This window comes from Colletotrichum costaricense (assembly GCF_030867565.1).
Source record: "Colletotrichum costaricense strain IMI 309622 chromosome Unknown Scaffold_8.1, whole genome shotgun sequence".
Classification (NCBI taxonomy): domain Eukaryota; kingdom Fungi; phylum Ascomycota; class Sordariomycetes; order Glomerellales; family Glomerellaceae; genus Colletotrichum; species Colletotrichum costaricense.
The window spans coordinates 910,837-927,980 of NW_026848237.1; the positions used below are offsets into that span (position 1 = coordinate 910,837).

Here is a 17,144-nt window from a genome sequence, read left to right on the forward strand (position 1 = left end):
ACGGGAGTTTAAATCTCCTTCAATCTGCAATCCAATTGCTATCAATTCTACCGCGCCAGGCAACCTCCTGCGGTAACACGGTAGATAAAGTAGGTACAATACTGGGAGGGGCAAGACGGAGGGGGATGGGTGGGGGGAGGCAGACTTCAGATGATTCGCACGTCCTCGACCACAGAGAAGCTTGAATGTTGGCGGAGAGTTCGCGCCTGGTATATGCCCGTTAATCTTGTCCTGCAGTTGGTGGCATCACCTTGGAAGAGGCACGGATGTTTCCTGGCTTTGGCTGCAGGTGAGTGACTCTTGTCTCCCACTCTGCCCCTCCACCATAGACTTCCTATCCTAGAGACTCGCGTTCTTAAGCAAATCAAGCAATCCACGATTGGCAAATCTTATTCCATCCCATCAACTTGGATTTTCGGCTTTACACTATCGAAACGGAGTTTAGTTGCCTCTCACTTCATACCAACAGGAAAGCCCACCACCCTCATCGTCACTTTGGTTTCGTCTCGTCCCGCTCAAGCCTGTCTTAGTCCACCTTTTCTTGGTGTAGCCGGTAAATTCGTACTAACTTGGAAGACGGATGGGGACGCCTTCTTTCTGTGGCGTGTTACACTGCCCTTGCAGTTCTCTCAGGGCTGGACGGGACGCCTTCTCCGGGACCTGTTCGCTATGACTTGAACTAACCCAAATAGACTCCCAACATCGGATTAGCCTGACCATCTTGCGACTTTGATTGATATGCCGTGCCATCTGCCCCCTTTTCCCCTATTGCTCCATGGTTTCATTCATTCACCCAAACACAAGAGACAGAAACGAGTCCCACAATAGTTCACGGCCAGGACCCACGATCATAACGCAGCCCTACGGGACTACGGGACTACAGGAACTGGATCGCAACGCAAACATCAGTCCGGCTCGCGAGCGGCCACCCCTGTCGGACGAGCGTGGACCCGCGTGGCGATGATCGCACGGCCCCACGGCGACGGCCACGGCTCGGTCGCATCACGAAGTAGACATGGATATGGAAGTGGAATCGGACATCATTGAGGACGGAGGCGCGCCGGGGTTCGCTCCCCACGGGAAGGCCGTCATAGCCTGCGCGACCATTTCGGTCGGACTCGCTGGTCTCATCGTCGGCCTGCGGTTTTTCGCACGATTATATCCCGCGCGACTGCTAGGAAAGGAGGACTGGTGCATATTCATCGCATGGGTATGTCAAGTCTCGAGATCACGGCCCGACGCCGAGGTGAAGGGCAGGTGCCAAGGCAACAAAGATACCAGGCATCTGGGGTCCCTAGGCATCGATAACTTGAACTGGGCTAATACCCTGGTTAAACAGCTTTTCTCAGCGGCGACTTCTATTGGCATGTGCCTTCGTAAGTCAATACTCACTCTCCAACAGCATGGTAATGGTATGACTGACATAAGCAGAGGTCAAGACGGGCATGGCCGAGGAGTTCTCGACTCTCAGCGTTTATCAGCAACAAACCTTTTTCAAGGTATGATAACTCTAAAATCAGTTTGCACGCAAGAATCCAGCTAATCACCCCGAAACATAGTGGGCATACCTCACTATAATATTCTACAACACTGGCCTCGCCTGCGTCAAAGTCTCGATCCTCCTTCTCTACCTGAGAATCCTTAGAGACCTCAATTACCGTAAGGCATGTTACGTGGTCCTATTTTTCGTGGTCTGCGTGTCGCTATGGACGGTCTTATCCTCGATATTCTTCTGCGTGCCCATTACCAAGAACTGGGACCGTGCCGTCACTGGCGTCTGCTTCAGCCAGGGCATTGCCTGGTTCGTCAATGCCGCTCTGAATATCCTTACCGACTTTGCGATTCTTATCCTGCCATTACCGATTCTGCCCAAGATCAAGCAGTCTCGCCGGCAGAAGATTGGGCTATATCTCATCTTTGCACTCGGCTTTTTGTAAGTGGTTCCGACTACTCGTGCGGTCAACGTATCCATCTGACCAACATTTATCTCAGCATCTGCGTGGTCTCCATCCTCCGTATACCATCCCTCATCGTCGCGAAATACTCTCGCGACCCAACATTAGACAGCCCAGGCATAGCAAAATGGTCCGTCGTAGAATTAAACACAGCCATCGTCTGCGCTAGCCTCATCACTCTCAAACCACTCGCCATGCGCTTCTTCCCCCGCATGCTGGGCTCCAACCGCGGCGACGTCGGTCGACAGCGTGGCCCCGGATCCGAAGAGATACCCGCGACCGTAGGTTCTAAGGAAGCGCGAAACGGGGGCGTGAAGCATGGCCACGCGCGGGCGGTGTCTGACGGTAGTACCATCCAGCTAAACCACGATACCTTTGGAGGGGATTCGGCGATGCATACGCAGCATACGGAAAGCTCACGACATAGTTCTGCGGGGACGTCGGATCTGGAGCAGGGGATGAAGGCGTCGGCTGTCGAACTCGAAGGAGATTTGGCGATACGAACGGATAAAGCATGATTGAACATACCATTGTAACCAGATACCACTTGATTTTACGCTTTTGTATTTTAAGAAACGGTAATAACCATATTTGTCCGACGCTAGCTGGCCGTGGAGAAGTTCGCGATGATCTTCTCGTACCTGTGCATGTTGGCCGTTGGAGATTGCAATTGAGAGCCGTGATGTTTCTTGGCTTGCAGGGATCCGCGTCCGTTGATCGCGAAATCAGCAAGTCTGCCAACCCTCCTCGGACAAGCCCCTCAACTGCCCGCACCTTATTCGTACCACATCGAGACGGATTGGTCCGCTTAACATCGTGAGAGAATACCATTCTGGACAAGATGGTGTTTAATCAATACCAGAGCGATGACATAGGCTAAGACTTTCACCATCCGGCATTCCGCGTTAAGGTCAGAAGCTGCCCCTGGTCACGACCATGATTTAACGTTAAAAGCTCGTATTCACTCATCTCGCTATCCCGCTAGACCCGAAATTCCAGCAACATCCCCTGCTTCTCGATATTGCTTGCCTTAAAAAAACACCGAATCGCCCTATGGGTGCGTCGTTCAATGTCACCTCAGTGGATCACTCCCGCTGCAATGTGACAAGAATCACCACGGGATTAAAGATGCGCGACGGACCTTATTGGGCAGGTGGGATGAACGACATGCCGTGCTCCTTGGCAAATAAGGTCTATGGATACTTGAAAGAGATGCGGAAAGACTTAATCATTCCACGATGGCCGTCCCAAGGTAGTCGTGCACTCTCTGTTGTAGCATCTGCACAACCTTTACACTCGTTTCTGGATCGTGTTTCCCATCGCAGCCATGCGCGCAGCAGGGACAGCCATCGCAGCTTTGCTCTTCGGAGCCGCAGATGCTCTTCATCAATTCACACCCCGGTCTCTCAATGACACCACCAGTCCCAGCGATCCTGCGCCGAAGCGGTACATCGTCGAGTACAAGTCGCGCGCCCACGGTTCTCGCGTCGCCGCGAAAGTTGCTGCTGGGTTTCCGGGTCTCCGTGTCGTGAAGCAGTTCGACTCGGACATTTTCCCTGCCGTCACAGTCGAGTGCGATGGAGGATGCAGCCCCGAGTCCGTGAGAAGTGCGCTTGACGACGACGACGAGCCTGTTGTTGCAACGGTCTACAAGTCTCAGGTCATGCAAATCCTTCCGACCGTCGAGGGCGAATCGTACAGCGATGATGCGGCGGCGCTGAATTACTCCGTCCATGGACTCACTGGAGTTGAGAAGCTTCACGAGGATGGAGTCTTGGGCGAAGGGGCTATTGTTGCTATTGTCGACAGTGGTGTTCAGTACACTCATCCTGCAGTAAGTACTTCGACTCTGAACAGACTTGGTTGCAGATGATTAATCGAATGTAGTTGGGAGGAGGCATTGGTCCCAACTTTACCGTTGCTGGAGGCTACGACCTTGTTGGCGATGCTTGGCCTGATGCGCCAGCTCAGCCGGATGACGACCCCATGGATAGATATGGCCACGGAACTCATGTTGCTGGTATCATTGCTGGGAAAAGCGATCAGTAAGCAGCTTCAAGTTCCTCCTTGCTCAAGAAGCACAACTAACTCTGATCAGGTTCGTTGGTGTAGCTCCCAGAGCCAAGTTGTTGTCATTCAAGGTATTTGGCAGCAGTGGCTACTCAAACGAGGAGACAGTTATCGAAGGTTTCCTCAAGGCGTACGACTCTGGTGTAAGATGATGGGACATACCTTTTACAATGGGAGATCGACTAACACTGCGCCTAGGCCGATATCATCAGTGCCAGTGTTGGAGAAACCAGCGGTTTCACAACCAATGCTCTCGCTGTCGTCGCGTCCAGAATTGTCGACAACGGCGTCGTTGTCGTCTTTGCTGCTGGTAACTCTGGACAGGATGGCCCCTTCGACATGGCAAACGGTGCATCTGGCGAGCACGTCTTGACCGTGGCATCTTCTGACCCGGGAGTGTTCCCTGCCCAAGCCTTCTCCGCAAAGTTCAACTTGAATGGCAACTCCAACAAGACCGAGATCGCCTACATCCCCGGATCAGGCTTCTTCCCGGACACCATCGTCGACTGGCCCATCAAACCCATAAGTCTCAACTCTTCAATCACTAATGACGCATGCCTGCCTCTCCCAGCGAACACAACCTCACTCAACAATACTGTAGTTCTCGTCAGAACCGGCGGCTGCACCAACACCGTCAAGCACACTAACGTCGCGGCCTTCGGTGCCCGCTACGTTCTCTTCTACAATGACGCCGGCCCATACAAGAACGCCGTAAGCTCTAACCTTACAGGTCTCACCGGAGCCATCGAAGCAAACGCTGGTGAGGCCATCATTGCCGCTATCCTTGACGGCGGCAACGTGACCGCCTCCTTCGACATCTCCACGGCCCACTACGTTGGTCTCCGTAACGCAGGAGGTGGGCGGCCATCCTTGTTCTCCTCGTGGGGTAGCACCTACGACCTCGCCCTCAAGCCCGACGTCGCCGGCCCGGGCACAAAGATCCTCAGCACCTACCCTACGAACGAATACCGCGTGTTGAGCGGCACGAGCATGGCGACTCCCTATATCAGCGGTGTTGCCGCGTTGTGGGTGGGCAAGTTCGGCGGTCGGGCCGCGCACAAGGATGATCCGGAATGGGCGCACCGCCTTATCGCGCGCATTACGTCGACTGCGCACGCCGTACCATGGGCTGACTGGGCGACTACCTCGACTGACTATGGTTTCTGGGCGCCAACGACACAAGTCGGTGGAGGATTTGTTGATGCGCAAAAGGTTCTTGGGTACACTACCGAGCTCAGCTTCGACGGCCGCAAGTTCGAGCTCAATGATACAGCCCACTTCAAGGGCACGCACACGGTGGAGATCACGAATCGTGGCACAGAGACTGTTACGTACAAGTTCTCGGTGCAGGATGCTGGTGGATACACGGCATACACCCCCTCTGTACCAGGGCAAACTCAGTTTGCGGTTCCTGGGATTCCTCTTTACGCGGACCTTGATCCTTTCAAGCTTACACCCGAGGTTTCTCTGCCCCAGGAGATTACTATCGCAGCTGGAGAGACCAAGTCAACAGAGTATGATCTCATCCTCACAATATGCCACCATGAGACGACAGCTGACGAGGAATAATAGGTTCACATTTAGCGTCCCTGAGGGAGCAGATGCCAAGAAGTTGCCAGTGTACAGTGGCAAGATTCTTGTCAGCGGTAGTAACGGAGAGGAACTTGGTATTCCTTACTTCGGTCAGTTTATTTCTCCACAGGTGCCTGATCTTCTTAAACTAATGAAACTGTAGGCGTTGCCTCCGACTTAAAGGAGACGATTGAAAACGTCTGGGACTACGGATGGAACAATCCTTATCTCACCTCTGGCGTGAATGCAATCAAGCTCGAACAAAAGTCAAAGTAAGTTGCCAAACAGCAACGGACGTCTACATCTGGTACGGGAGCTGACATACATCTGCTAGCTTCACCTTCAACCTCACCCGAGAAGCACAAGACTTCCCTAAATTATTCACTCGATTTGTTTGGGGAACCAAGGAGTTCCGCTGGGACGTAAGTCAAGATCATGTCCGTAGCTAGTATGGGAATGTCGAGCTAATGATTTGCACAGATTTTCTCAGGTAATTACAGCGAAGCCCAATGGTCATACCCTCCTGTTGTTGGTCAGAAGGGTTTCGTCGGCTCAGCAACCGCTTGGAACGGAACTGCCAACTCAGCTTGGTTTATTCCAGGTGAAGATAACGAGGACGACATTTTCTCCCTTCCTCTCTACTCGCAACCTCGTGCAAGGGGAGGTATTTACTACTGGCTCGGGCGATTCGCCGACGGTTCACACATCCAGCCTGGATCATACAAGTAAGAGCCTATTCTTAGTCGATGGCATACCTATTCCTTTGTTATCACATAATCCTAATTCTTGTCACACAGGTTCCGTATTGCTGCCTTGAGGCCCTTTGGAGAGCCCGAGGTTGCAGAAGACTGGGACGTTTGGCAGACGCCCGCCATTACTGTGCTGCCTCTTTAGGCCACATGTGCCTCTGCCGAACATCTGGAGCTTCACCCTTTAACAGTGATTGCGATTGTACGGGTTCTGGGAGCTTTAACATCAAAGAAATCAATTCTTTAAACTTCAAACCTGATATCATCAAAAAGATTCCTTCGACTCTGCTACCGAGGAAGGATCTGCTTCCCCGACCATAAGCATCGGTTACATCAATCTTGAGTCTCCATGCTGATTTGCCGCTTCTTTTAGACGTGACGTGCGATGATGAAGTTGTGCTTCAAAAGTCTTCGAGTTTATGCACCTCATATGGCGGCACCTCGTATGGGTGCGTCCTGCAGCCTTTGTCAGCATCCAGTGCGCCCTTGAATCGCCCGTGGCTGGGCTCAAGTACCTTTTCAAGGCAGAAACTGCCTCTCTCGTAACATCGCGCCCGACGCAAAGGATCTCGACCTTGTATTCAGGCACCTGCGCGAGTTGATCGATGTTACCGGTGTGAGGGGTAGCTCCCGCAGCAGAGACAGGTATGAACTGGCATGTGCCTGGGCTCTCGAAAGCGACATGAATGTATTTGCCGTTATCGTAGGTACCGCCACCAGCTTCAAAGATGGCTGCTTTAGTGGCATCTAAATGAGAATCTGAGCATACGTGGCGATGTCAGCAACAGCCATATTCTTGAAGTATTTTAGGCCTTAAGGCTCTACTCACGTGGCACGGAGTATGCAAGCTTGTAGCGATCCGCCATTATTGAGAAAATTTCGTATATCGGTATACTGGCGGGTGGAAAGCGTGGTAACTTTTCAAGCTGGAGATGGAATTGGAACGATGATGGAGCTGGGTATCAAGATGATATTCGTGACAAACCCTCCCTTTTCTGTTGAGAACTGACTAATTTTCGGTCGTAACTATCTTGTGTGAAATTTTCATTACCCGGGAGCTACCGGAACATCCTTATCTCAACAAATTTGTTGAAAATTCTGAAGCGTGTCCCCGAACCCCTATGGGAAAGTGAAGCCATATTCTGACCCCTATGGGAAAGTTCAGGCGATGTAGTTCACGGATAGCGGGGCATAGCTGTGTGGGGTAGTTTTCAACCTGCGTACTATGCCGAATTAGTTGACGACGCCCCAGTAAGAGGATGCTTGACTCGGCTGTGCCGACCTCGGCGGCGCTGAAGACTACATAAAGCGCTCCTTTCATTGGATCAAATGCTGCTCTAAGTGGGACAATTGCCGGAAACACAGTTACCCTTATCTACTGGCTCCTTGCGAGTGGAAGCTGGGTGCTCGAGACAAGAACCTTCTGAGCGTGTACTTCTGAGCGTGTGGCGGGCTTATCTGTAGCGGTGGGCCTCCATTCATTGGAAAATGCTACTGAAATGGCTCTGCACTCGCGGACCATCGAAGGTACTTAAGTACGAGGTAGTATGCTCACCTCAGTCTTGAAACGGATCTCGTAAGTCACCTATAATTGATTTCCTCTCCTCGGCTCGTTTCTCATACGCAACACACACTCCTTGACAATAGATCATTAACTCTTGCTTCTAGCCTCTTGCAGCAACTCAGAAGAGAAGGCCATCAGGAGACAAAATAGCAAGAGGCAGAATGGAAACGTTGCCGCATAACCTCCCATGCCCGTCCGGTGCCTCAGTCAAGGTGTCCGTCCTCAATAACTGTTCCCTTCGCGGAGTGCCTACAGCGCCTTATGTTGAGCCTATCATACCTGGGCATGAAACATTCAACGACCTTCCATGTCTCGTCTTCCTGATCGAGAGTTCTACCGGCAGGAAAGTCCTCTTCGACCTCGGTCTACGAAAGGACTGGCACAAACTCAGCCCGGTTTCGCTATCAGAGATCCAGAACGACGAGATTGAAATCAAACTGAAAGAGGACATCGTTGATATTCTGAAACGCGAGAGAATCGCTCCAGGCGACATAGAGGCTGTGGTATTGAGGTGTGTATCCCTAATAACTTCCTATGTGCCTGATTCGGTACTTCTTTCTGTTCCCGCCAAGGACATCCTAATATGAGCTGAATATAGTCACCATCATTGGGATCATGTCGGAGATCTCAGTTTGTTTCCCGATACTACACGAGTTGTCGTTGGCCCGGGGTTCGTAGATGCTTTCCGTTTAGGTTATCCCGACGATGATCTGGCGCCACTGCTAGCCAGCGATCTGAGGTGAGTTGATGTATAACATGTCCAAAAGGTACTTAAAACGTATTGAGAGCTGAGAATGGTCAATATAGTGGGAAATCAGTGGACGAGGTCAACTTTGAAAAGGCCAGCTGTGTCCCTCTTGGTCCGTTCACAGCTTTCGATTACTTCGGTGACGGCTCGTTCTACATCGTTGATGCTCCTGGACACAGCATCGGCCATGTTGGAGCGCTAGCCCGGACAACAAGCAACCCGGACACATTCGTCTTCATGGGTGCCGACTCGTGCCATCACTGTGGAGAGTTCCGACCTTCTGCACGCCGCAAAACCCCGAGCGACTTTCGTCTTGGCTCGCCGACTTCAGGACCATCTTCCCCTTGTCGTGGGCTGACGTCTGATGATCACAAAGGTCCTCAGGGTGGGCTTTGTGGAGCTCCATTCTATACAATTACGCGAGACCCTCGATATGCCGAGTACACTCATGATCACGGAGCTGCGGATGCAACGATTGCCAAGGTGCAAGGGATGGACGGGTACGACAATGTGTTTGTTACCATGGCACACGATGATTCTATTCCCGAGATAGTCGACATGTTTCCAAAGACCATCAACGAATGGAAGTCAAAGGGTTGGCATGAGAAGGGTCGATGGGCGTTCTTGAAGGACTTCAACGGCTTGGCTGACGTGACGCGAGGAAGTTAAGCACAGATCTGCTGGAATTTCCCCAGGGGAAGAGCACAAGTCAACCTAAGCAGAGTTTTAAAGATCGCTACCTTAGTCGGCGGGAACAGCTTGAGTATGATACGGAAACCACGTTCGATGCGCAACGTAGTCGATGAAGTTGGCCAGATTACCATCCATTCTGAAATCATCCACTACAACTCTTTAATCAAATGACTATGTCTCGCACATCTTGTGGTACAAACCCTCAGCTGAGAATATTCCCTAGTGTGTTTCCATCTCCTGAAGGGGGCCCCTGGGCCCTGTGTAATACGTAGATCAAATCGGCGACCTTAGTAGTACCAAGACCCTCTAGATGGGCTTAGCCATAGCAATAGTGGTCCTGTCAATCCGCTATGCAGCATCAGCCAGCGCAGCGTGGACCTCTCTGTATCAAGGACACTGGTAGTCTCGTCGAGGAGCAAGATCGTAGTGTCGCGGATCAGAGCACGTGCAGTTGCAATTTATTGATGTTGGCCGCCAGAGAGCTGGGCACCTTGATTCCATCAGGTGTGGCGAGCCCTCATGGGAGGGAGTAGACAAAATCGCTTTCCTGACCCATTACGATTCATCAGTGTTGAGTCTATGATGAGTGGTTGGGAAGCTCGATCGATGGAGTCAGTTTATGCGCGGGAAAGTCGACAATCAGTGGAGAGAAGTCATCTACACAAAGCGTGTTGATACGAAGACCTTCCCTCTTACCAACGGGATCTTCTCTGGCACCATCTCGTATAACCTGAGCCAAGCCGACGCTGCCCTGGATGCGTTCTGTGAGATCCAAACTGGAGCGCTGCTCGACGACTCACAGCTCATGGTCACCTGCATGGAGATGGTCATCCCCGCAATCAACCTCACTACCATTGACCTCAACTCTTTCACTGGCAAAGTCAACTTCACAAGTTCTTATCCCACAGCACTTCAACATCTGATTGATGTGGGCCCCATTGCAACAAACTTTTCTCGCAACACTCTCACCGCCGAGGCATCCAAGGCCGTGACACCCGAGTTTTTGGCAGTTTATACCCAGCGGTTAGTAGTAGATCTAATCTCTTTATTAGAAAGATGCTTACGTGTACACTTTCTGCAGTATTGGTCGCGGCATTATCAACGTGAAGGCGGACCAGGAGCTCTACAAGGAGGTCTCTGAACTATTCTTCTCTCACTACGCATCTTCGACTCTTGCTGACCACATCATCGGCTTTTCTTGGAACCCCGTCACTCCTCACGCTGTACAAGAGTCTAATAGAAAGGGCGGCAACACAGGTGGCTGGTAGGAGGTCAACCAGAACTGTAAGTGCAACTACACTTTTGACAATGGCGGGCCTTGTCTATTACGCAAATAGTGAACTAGTCAACCAGTCGCAGCGCTCAACCTGAGAACGAGCTGGGGTAACGCCGACGATGATGCGGCGGCCCTTCATATGGACGCTGACTTCTTGGCCAAGGCCACAGAGCTGGCTCGGAAGCGCGATGCTCTGATGCCGAATCAGTGGATGAACAACGCTGCCGAGACCGCCGATGTCATCAGCACTTACGGAGAGGAGAACGTCAAGAAGATGAAGGCTGTCTCACAGAAGTACGACAAGGAGGGAACTTTTCAACATCTTGTGCCTGGCGGTTACAAGCTAGGCGCCTAAAATAATCTGCCAGAGGTTGAACGACATTAGCTTCATATCTCATGTAAACAATTCATCAACGTTCTGGACTTATCGATCTATTTCGAATTATGAATAAAGAATGATTAACATGTCAGTCAAGTACTGAGAGTTCTCAGCCACCTACAGAACGCACAGACTCTGCAATGCACCATCGACGCCGCCAATCCACAAACATCTCCACTGAGCCTCACATCGTCACCAACCACAACAAAACTCACAATGTCTTCACAAAAAGATCAAAAACATACAACACCAGGTATTCGCTGGTCGTCACCGATCCAACTACTAATCCGGCCCTCATTGGCTTATCTATGGGAGAGCGGACGGGATCCCGAGTTTTCCAATGGGTATGGTCGTATGTGGTGGTTCGGCAAGGAGAGACAACCTGAGACGTGAGTCCAAAGCGCGAACTTGGTCTAGGGTCCGATCCCGTTCACCTTTAGAGATCAGAACTAAGGATATCAATGGATCAAGTCACCAGACTAGGCGCGGTTCTCGCCTTTATATGGACCTTTTTGGAGGTCGATGAATCTCAGAGAGCTGTCTTGACTTGGCTCAACATACCTAGCTCAATCTTGACGTCTAGGAAGAAAACTCATCCCTGTGATACTCATGAAGTATTCCATCAGGCCTATAGATTTCTGATCATATCCCATGGATGACTCCATGGTCTGAGTGAATGGTCAAATAAAAACGACTTGAGGCTTTTGCTCTAATAGCCCATCCTCATCTCGTGTTAACACAGAATGCTACAAACGAATCTTCAATGATCAACCATTACGTTTTCCCAAGCGAGGCTTGTTTGGGTGTTCTAAAATGTGCATAACTCCATCGTGCCTACGATGTGAAAGTCGATGCCCATTTCACTTCATGATCATCCATACTTGAAAGTTCACCGCAATAACAACCGCCAGATAGGTAGGTACCCACCCTCCACTCCACAACCGATCAGAACCAAAAGTAGAGCATTAGTGTAGAAGCCTAGAGTTACATCATGTAACTCTCACAACCAGATTTCACTAGAGAAAAGGCATATCGACAGGGATGTAAACGAAGAGAAGGGAAGTACATTAAAAACCCCGGCGAATGCAATCGATCACTTGGCTACGCATACGTAGTATCCAAGCCATAGGCTGGTACACGTGGATCCCACACTGGGGTTCCAACTGGTGAAGTCGGAAAGAGTGACGCCGTACTGCTTGGTGATGGCGTCGCATGTGTTGTCGCTGTCGATCAGGTGCCATTTCTTGCAGCCGCAGATAGCGGACGGCTGCGTGGGCGTAGGCGCGGATGGGTTGCAGGTTTCGGCGGGAGGGGCCGGGGCGGCGGTCGTGCTGGTAGTGGTTAGGGTGTCCGTGACAGCTGATTCAGTCGTGTGAACTTGTGTGAAAGAGTCGTTGTTTAGAGAGATGGACTTACCAATGCAGTAGTAGTAACCGAGCCAGAGTCCTGAGCATGTGTTGCCCACTGCCGGGTTCCAGCCGTAGAACTGGTTCAGGTCAAAGGTACCGTACTTGTTGACGATGCCCTAGCACGTGTCGCCGGAGACGGCCTGATGATCACGCTGGCAGTTGACGTCGATGCCGTCCTGTGTCGGCGAGGGCCCCACGGGGGTGGAAGTAGTGGGAAGTGCGGCCGAGGCCGTTGTGGTGGTCAGCTTAGTAGGGGTTCCTAGCACGCCGACGCAGTAGTAGGTGTTTGCCTAGAGGCTACCGCAGGAGGCGCCAACAGCCGGGTTCCACTTGTAGAAGTCGGCGAAGGTGAAGGTGCTGCCGTAGGCGGAGACGATCTTGTCGCAGGTGTCGCCGCTGACGGCGAAATAGAAGGCAGTGCAGTCCTCGGCGAGGCCCTCCTGCGTGGGAGAGGGCTTGGAGGGCCCGGTGGTGGTCACGGGCACGGCGGCGGTGGTGGTCGCGGGCAAGGTTGCCGTGACTCTTGTTGTTGGACGGGGGAGACCGTAGTTGACCTCCACCCAGTAGGAGTTTCCGACGACGATGCCGGAGCAGTCGGCGCCGACGCTGGGGTTCTGTAGTTTGCTGTCATCGGTTGGTGGTCATTGGCGTCTAAGGTAGGGGAAACTTACATAGTCCAGGAAGTCAGGAGCCGAGAGACCCCATTCGATCTGGAAAAAGTCGCAGTTGTAGGACCTGTCGACGGCGGTGTCGTAGTAGGTGCAGTCTGAGGCGGTCCCCGGAGCGACGGGGCCGGTCTGCCGGCGGACGTGGGCGGGGTGGCGGCGTGAAGTCCGCGCGGCAGCGGCGGTGGCCAGGGAGGCGATAGCAAAGGAAACAAGTGTGGAACGCATCTTTGTCCCAACGACTTCCAACAGGACGACTTCCAACACAACCGCATGGTCTCATTTCCCCTCCAGGCATCGGCTGCCATACCAATCTACTGATTCTAGTGTACAACCCCATCGGCCAAGCCTTGTCCGACTCACAATCCCATCCAACACCCCTACATATACATCAGTCACAGTCAGACACACACACACCATGGTTATCTCCAAACTACCCGCAATCCTCAAAATTTGTTTCCGCCCCCCGGCGGGCACCTCTTGGACCGCCGGAGGCGATGTGAGTGAATTCTACGGCAGCTGGAGCTTCACCATCTACCGCACCGCCTACGGCCCGGGCACCGACGCGCAGTGGCGTACCCTCCTCGACAAGATCCGGGCCCAAGACGTTTTCGAGATAGAATGTTACCTCGAGGCCGGCGAGGAGGACGTCGCCGCACAGCTCAAGTCCCTCTTCGTCCTCGACGCCCGCTCCGACGCCGCTCTGCTTGCGAACAAAACTATGGAGGAGGTGCGCGAGATTTACAAACAGGCGGTGGTGGCCAGTCGCAGGTCCGCCGCTGGCCGTGACACCCTTAACAGCAAGTCGCTGAGCCGATCGCTGCCCCTCATGCACGACAGCCTCAACCAACGCGCGTTACTCCTTGCTGACGCCGAGGTGCTAGAGGGCGTCGGCCGGGACCCCTACTTCTGGGTCAAGTGCGTCGAAGCTGATTTGGCCAAGGAGAACAGCGCCCCCGCGGCCCACGGGGGAAGTCATAGAGCAGCAGTCGGGCCTTGGTCTGGTTGGATGAAGATGACGACCCGCAGCGTGGTTGATTTGTGTGCCGAGATGCCGGTGCGTGATCTGGCCAGTATTGCGCCTGGTGCGAGGGCCGCGGACGAGATGCCTATGTACAACGGCGAGCTGACCGGGTCGTCGCTGACGAGCAAGATGTCGAGCGGCAATTGAGGCGATAGAAGAGGGGGCATGAGGATCCTAGACAATGGGAGGTTTGGGGAGGAAAAGTATGAATCATGGGACGGACTCAGATGGCTGTTTTGCACCGTCGACGTTCACCTATTGCACGGCTTGCATCAACTCGCCATTCCCGACCATCGACTGCCACGAGTACATGCGGACAATGACAAGCCTCGGCTAGAGGGTTTCTTTGGGCAACGTCCCCTTCACCAACGAGATGTGTACCACCGATTGCTCTTCATCGCTGTCGACTTGGTACAAGTCCGCGGTGAGAGACGGGCAGCGCCGGCAAGGAACTTGACGGATCTGCCCCCCAAATGATGTGATGATACGGTGGGCGGGAAATAACGAGACCTGCATCAAGAATCCCAAGACCAAGAGCTACTGCAACGGTGACTGCTAATCCGGGGGAAAGAAAGTTAAAGCAACAAGTCCTTAGTTGTCTTGCGTCCTTCGGATCCCGTCAGTAAGATGTTGTCGATAGTTTGGAAAGCTCTTGATGTGCGTAATAATGAGCTTGACTTAAGTCTGCTGTCGTGTCCTGGCTCAATTAACAGTGTCAGCTGGGCATCAAAGGTTATCTTGAACTCAGGATCGAGAAACTCTGGACTAAGATTCCCTGACTTGTTCTCGAAAGTTTCAGACCCGACCTGGGACCGACGGACAAGGTGTTACGGGTCCCGAATCTGTTGCTGTGGCGTGGTAACTTTGAACTCTTAGGCTTCAGAGATCCTGTAAACACGGGCTTTATGTAGTCGCGCAAGCTGGTGGGAAAGGAAAGCAGCGAGCTCAGCTTGCCCTGTATTAGGCTACTCTACTTAAGAGCGCAACTGGCCAGTTTTGAGAGGCTTTATCTACACGTGACTCGGGCTACGATTACAAGCTTTCGATCAACGCTGAATCTACAATCTACAATGCTTACACTTGAAGATTTACCACCGACGCACACCATGCTGTCCGGCTTGAGACTGCGGCACCCAGCGCCTCGTAGGACCTGCCTTATATGTTTCACATTTAAACGCCATTGATCTGCTCCTTGACTCGTTCCGCGTCCTTCGACGGAAGCTGGGCAAGCAAAGCCTTGAGCTTCTCGCACGCCGCATGGATCTGCGGAGCCATATCCCAGCTCGGGACCTGCTGTTTCATCGACGATTCGGAGTCACGGTCGTCGTCGGTACGGGGAAATGCTAGTAAGGCGCCGATCCAGTCCAGACGAGCCTGGGAAAGCCACTTTGTGGTTTTGGGCTGGGCAGTCCAGAGCAGGGAGTTCTGAAAATCGAGGTATGTGGTAAGAAGCCAGTCAAAATCCTGATCCGGATGCGGGATGGGGCGGCAGAGCTTGTTCTTAGTTTCATCATCGCTGTAAGCTGTCTCGACATGGGCGATGAAGGCTGCGCTGAAGACCTGTTGGCATTTACGGACAGGCTGCAAAGTGATCAAATTTCCGTTGAAAACAGGGACTGCTTCACGCTTCTCCAGTCCGTCCGCCGTACAGTCGACAAAGAGGGTGTTTAGCTGCGGCTGGTAGCTGAACCCATTGTCGAACTTCACCTCGTTACCGATGCTGACGACTCGGCCCTGGCGGACAATGTTCGTGATCTTCTTGAGCTGCTCGAGCTCGGCCACAGACACGGAGGCACAACGGAACATGGTTGGCCAGACGTCGTCGCTGATGCGCATGAGATGTCCCTTTTCTTCCAGCCGTTTCAACAGATCGCTCACAGATGCGGCCATCATGATGGCCTCCATCTGCGCGGGAAAACAACTGAGGGTCCTCGTGGCAAAGTCGGCGCCTGGCTGACTCTCGCTGCGGTCAAAAAGCCACGAGTCTCGTGGCATGATCCATGTTAACTTCGAGGCGTCGACTCCTCGCGAAAGTAACCATAGGCAAGTGTCGATGCCCGTCTTGCCGGCGCCGACGATGGTAAAGTTGGCGAAGGGCTGCGAAATCCTCGATAGTGAGTTTGGCGTCACAAAAGAGACGTCGGAAGCCACCTGGTACGATGGAGGACCCATAGATGGCACCTTCACGCGCATGTACGTGGAGTCCACAATCCGGGTGAAATCGCTAGTTAAGTGGAAACTCTTGCCCGATATCATGGAGACGAATTTGCCGCCGCTTTGATAATTGCAGTTGGGGAAGTACTGGACTCGTCCAGACGGTAGGAAGCGTTGGTTCAAAACCTGATCGTAGTATGCCAAGACCTCATCGCTGGTAGCCAGTTCATGTAGGCCTTTGTTCCAGCCGACTTGGTCGATGAATCCACTGCCCAACTTCTTTGAGTTGACTCCATAGAAGGCGGAGGGCTGGTGTAGCCTCACAAAAGGGTAGGCCGTGGTCCAGTGACCTCCGGGGCGGCTATAGCGATCGACGAGGGCCACAGTAGCTTTGGTGTCCGAGAGCAAGGTATCAACGAAGGCCATTCCCATTCCGCCTGCGCCGACGACGAGGTAGTCTACTTTGATAGGTTCCGCCATGATTTTGGGTTGAGGGTTAATACTGGGAAGTAAAGGCGTCCTGCCAAAGTAGTTGCAATGAGTCTGCTGTAGATGTGCTTTTCTGAGTTGCGCCCTTCCATTCTCGTCGCCCTGAAGCGTCGATTGATTACTCTGTATATAATTAGAATCCTGTGGAGTTGTGGGTGAATTCCGTTGCCAGTCAGGTGCGTTCGGAAGTTACCCACATTCTTGACTAAACTTAGGAGGTCACATAGCTGATGTGTACTACAGGATAAATGTCTTGACGTAGCACTTACCCGCCGTCCGAAACCCCCGCGACGGACATGGTAGTATCTCGGAACACAGCTCTCGGTCCCGTGAAGGCGGACAATATATCTACAGGGGTTCCATAAGTTAAGGTAGACATTGCCTCGCAAATCACCCC

The 17,144-nt window shown here is 52.6% G+C and overlaps 8 protein-coding genes across 8 annotated transcripts; 5 read left to right on the forward strand and 3 right to left on the reverse strand.

Moving 5' to 3' along the window:
• Positions 1–1,015: 1,015 nt before the first annotated feature.
• CCOS01_08336 (uncharacterized protein) lies at positions 1,016–2,473 on the forward strand (the record flags this gene model as incomplete). The annotated part of the gene is made up of 5 exons (XM_060456497.1): positions 1,016–1,210; positions 1,340–1,376; positions 1,432–1,499; positions 1,560–1,933; positions 1,993–2,473. The coding sequence occupies 5 exons, from the start codon at positions 1,016–1,018 to the stop codon at positions 2,471–2,473; spliced, it is 1,155 nt and encodes a 384-aa protein (XP_060312771.1).
• An 809-nt stretch (positions 2,474–3,282) lies between these two features.
• CCOS01_08337 (subtilase) lies at positions 3,283–6,491 on the forward strand (the record flags this gene model as incomplete). The annotated part of the gene is made up of 9 exons (XM_060456498.1): positions 3,283–3,789; positions 3,843–4,000; positions 4,054–4,168; positions 4,224–5,539; positions 5,598–5,707; positions 5,761–5,869; positions 5,932–6,019; positions 6,078–6,322; positions 6,395–6,491. 9 exons carry the CDS (start codon positions 3,283–3,285, stop codon positions 6,489–6,491), a joined length of 2,745 nt encoding a protein of 914 aa, XP_060312772.1.
• Positions 6,492–6,747: 256 nt separating this feature from the next.
• Positions 6,748–7,212, reverse strand: CCOS01_08338 (uncharacterized protein; the record flags this gene model as incomplete). Its single annotated transcript, XM_060456499.1, has 3 exons — positions 6,748–6,802; positions 6,862–7,105; positions 7,176–7,212. The coding sequence occupies 3 exons, from the start codon at positions 7,210–7,212 to the stop codon at positions 6,748–6,750; spliced, it is 336 nt and encodes a 111-aa protein (XP_060312773.1).
• An 859-nt stretch (positions 7,213–8,071) lies between these two features.
• On the forward strand, positions 8,072–9,327 carry CCOS01_08339 (uncharacterized protein; the record flags this gene model as incomplete). The annotated part of the gene is made up of 3 exons (XM_060456500.1): positions 8,072–8,421; positions 8,509–8,649; positions 8,718–9,327. 3 exons carry the CDS (start codon positions 8,072–8,074, stop codon positions 9,325–9,327), a joined length of 1,101 nt encoding a protein of 366 aa, XP_060312774.1.
• A 643-nt stretch (positions 9,328–9,970) lies between these two features.
• CCOS01_08340 (mitomycin radical oxidase) lies at positions 9,971–10,982 on the forward strand (the record flags this gene model as incomplete). The annotated part of the gene is made up of 3 exons (XM_060456501.1): positions 9,971–10,374; positions 10,433–10,615; positions 10,697–10,982. The coding sequence occupies 3 exons, from the start codon at positions 9,971–9,973 to the stop codon at positions 10,980–10,982; spliced, it is 873 nt and encodes a 290-aa protein (XP_060312775.1).
• A 1,117-nt stretch (positions 10,983–12,099) lies between these two features.
• CCOS01_08341 (uncharacterized protein) lies at positions 12,100–13,308 on the reverse strand (the record flags this gene model as incomplete). The annotated part of the gene is made up of 4 exons (XM_060456502.1): positions 12,100–12,365; positions 12,423–12,531; positions 12,733–13,029; positions 13,087–13,308. 4 exons carry the CDS (start codon positions 13,306–13,308, stop codon positions 12,100–12,102), a joined length of 894 nt encoding a protein of 297 aa, XP_060312776.1.
• A 190-nt stretch (positions 13,309–13,498) lies between these two features.
• On the forward strand, positions 13,499–14,251 carry CCOS01_08342 (uncharacterized protein; the record flags this gene model as incomplete). Its single annotated transcript, XM_060456503.1, has 1 exon — positions 13,499–14,251. One exon carries the CDS (start codon positions 13,499–13,501, stop codon positions 14,249–14,251), a length of 753 nt encoding a protein of 250 aa, XP_060312777.1.
• Positions 14,252–15,274: 1,023 nt separating this feature from the next.
• Positions 15,275–16,738, reverse strand: CCOS01_08343 (uncharacterized protein; the record flags this gene model as incomplete). The annotated part of the gene is made up of 1 exon (XM_060456504.1): positions 15,275–16,738. The coding sequence occupies one exon, from the start codon at positions 16,736–16,738 to the stop codon at positions 15,275–15,277; it is 1,464 nt and encodes a 487-aa protein (XP_060312778.1).
• Positions 16,739–17,144: the final 406 nt, after the last annotated feature.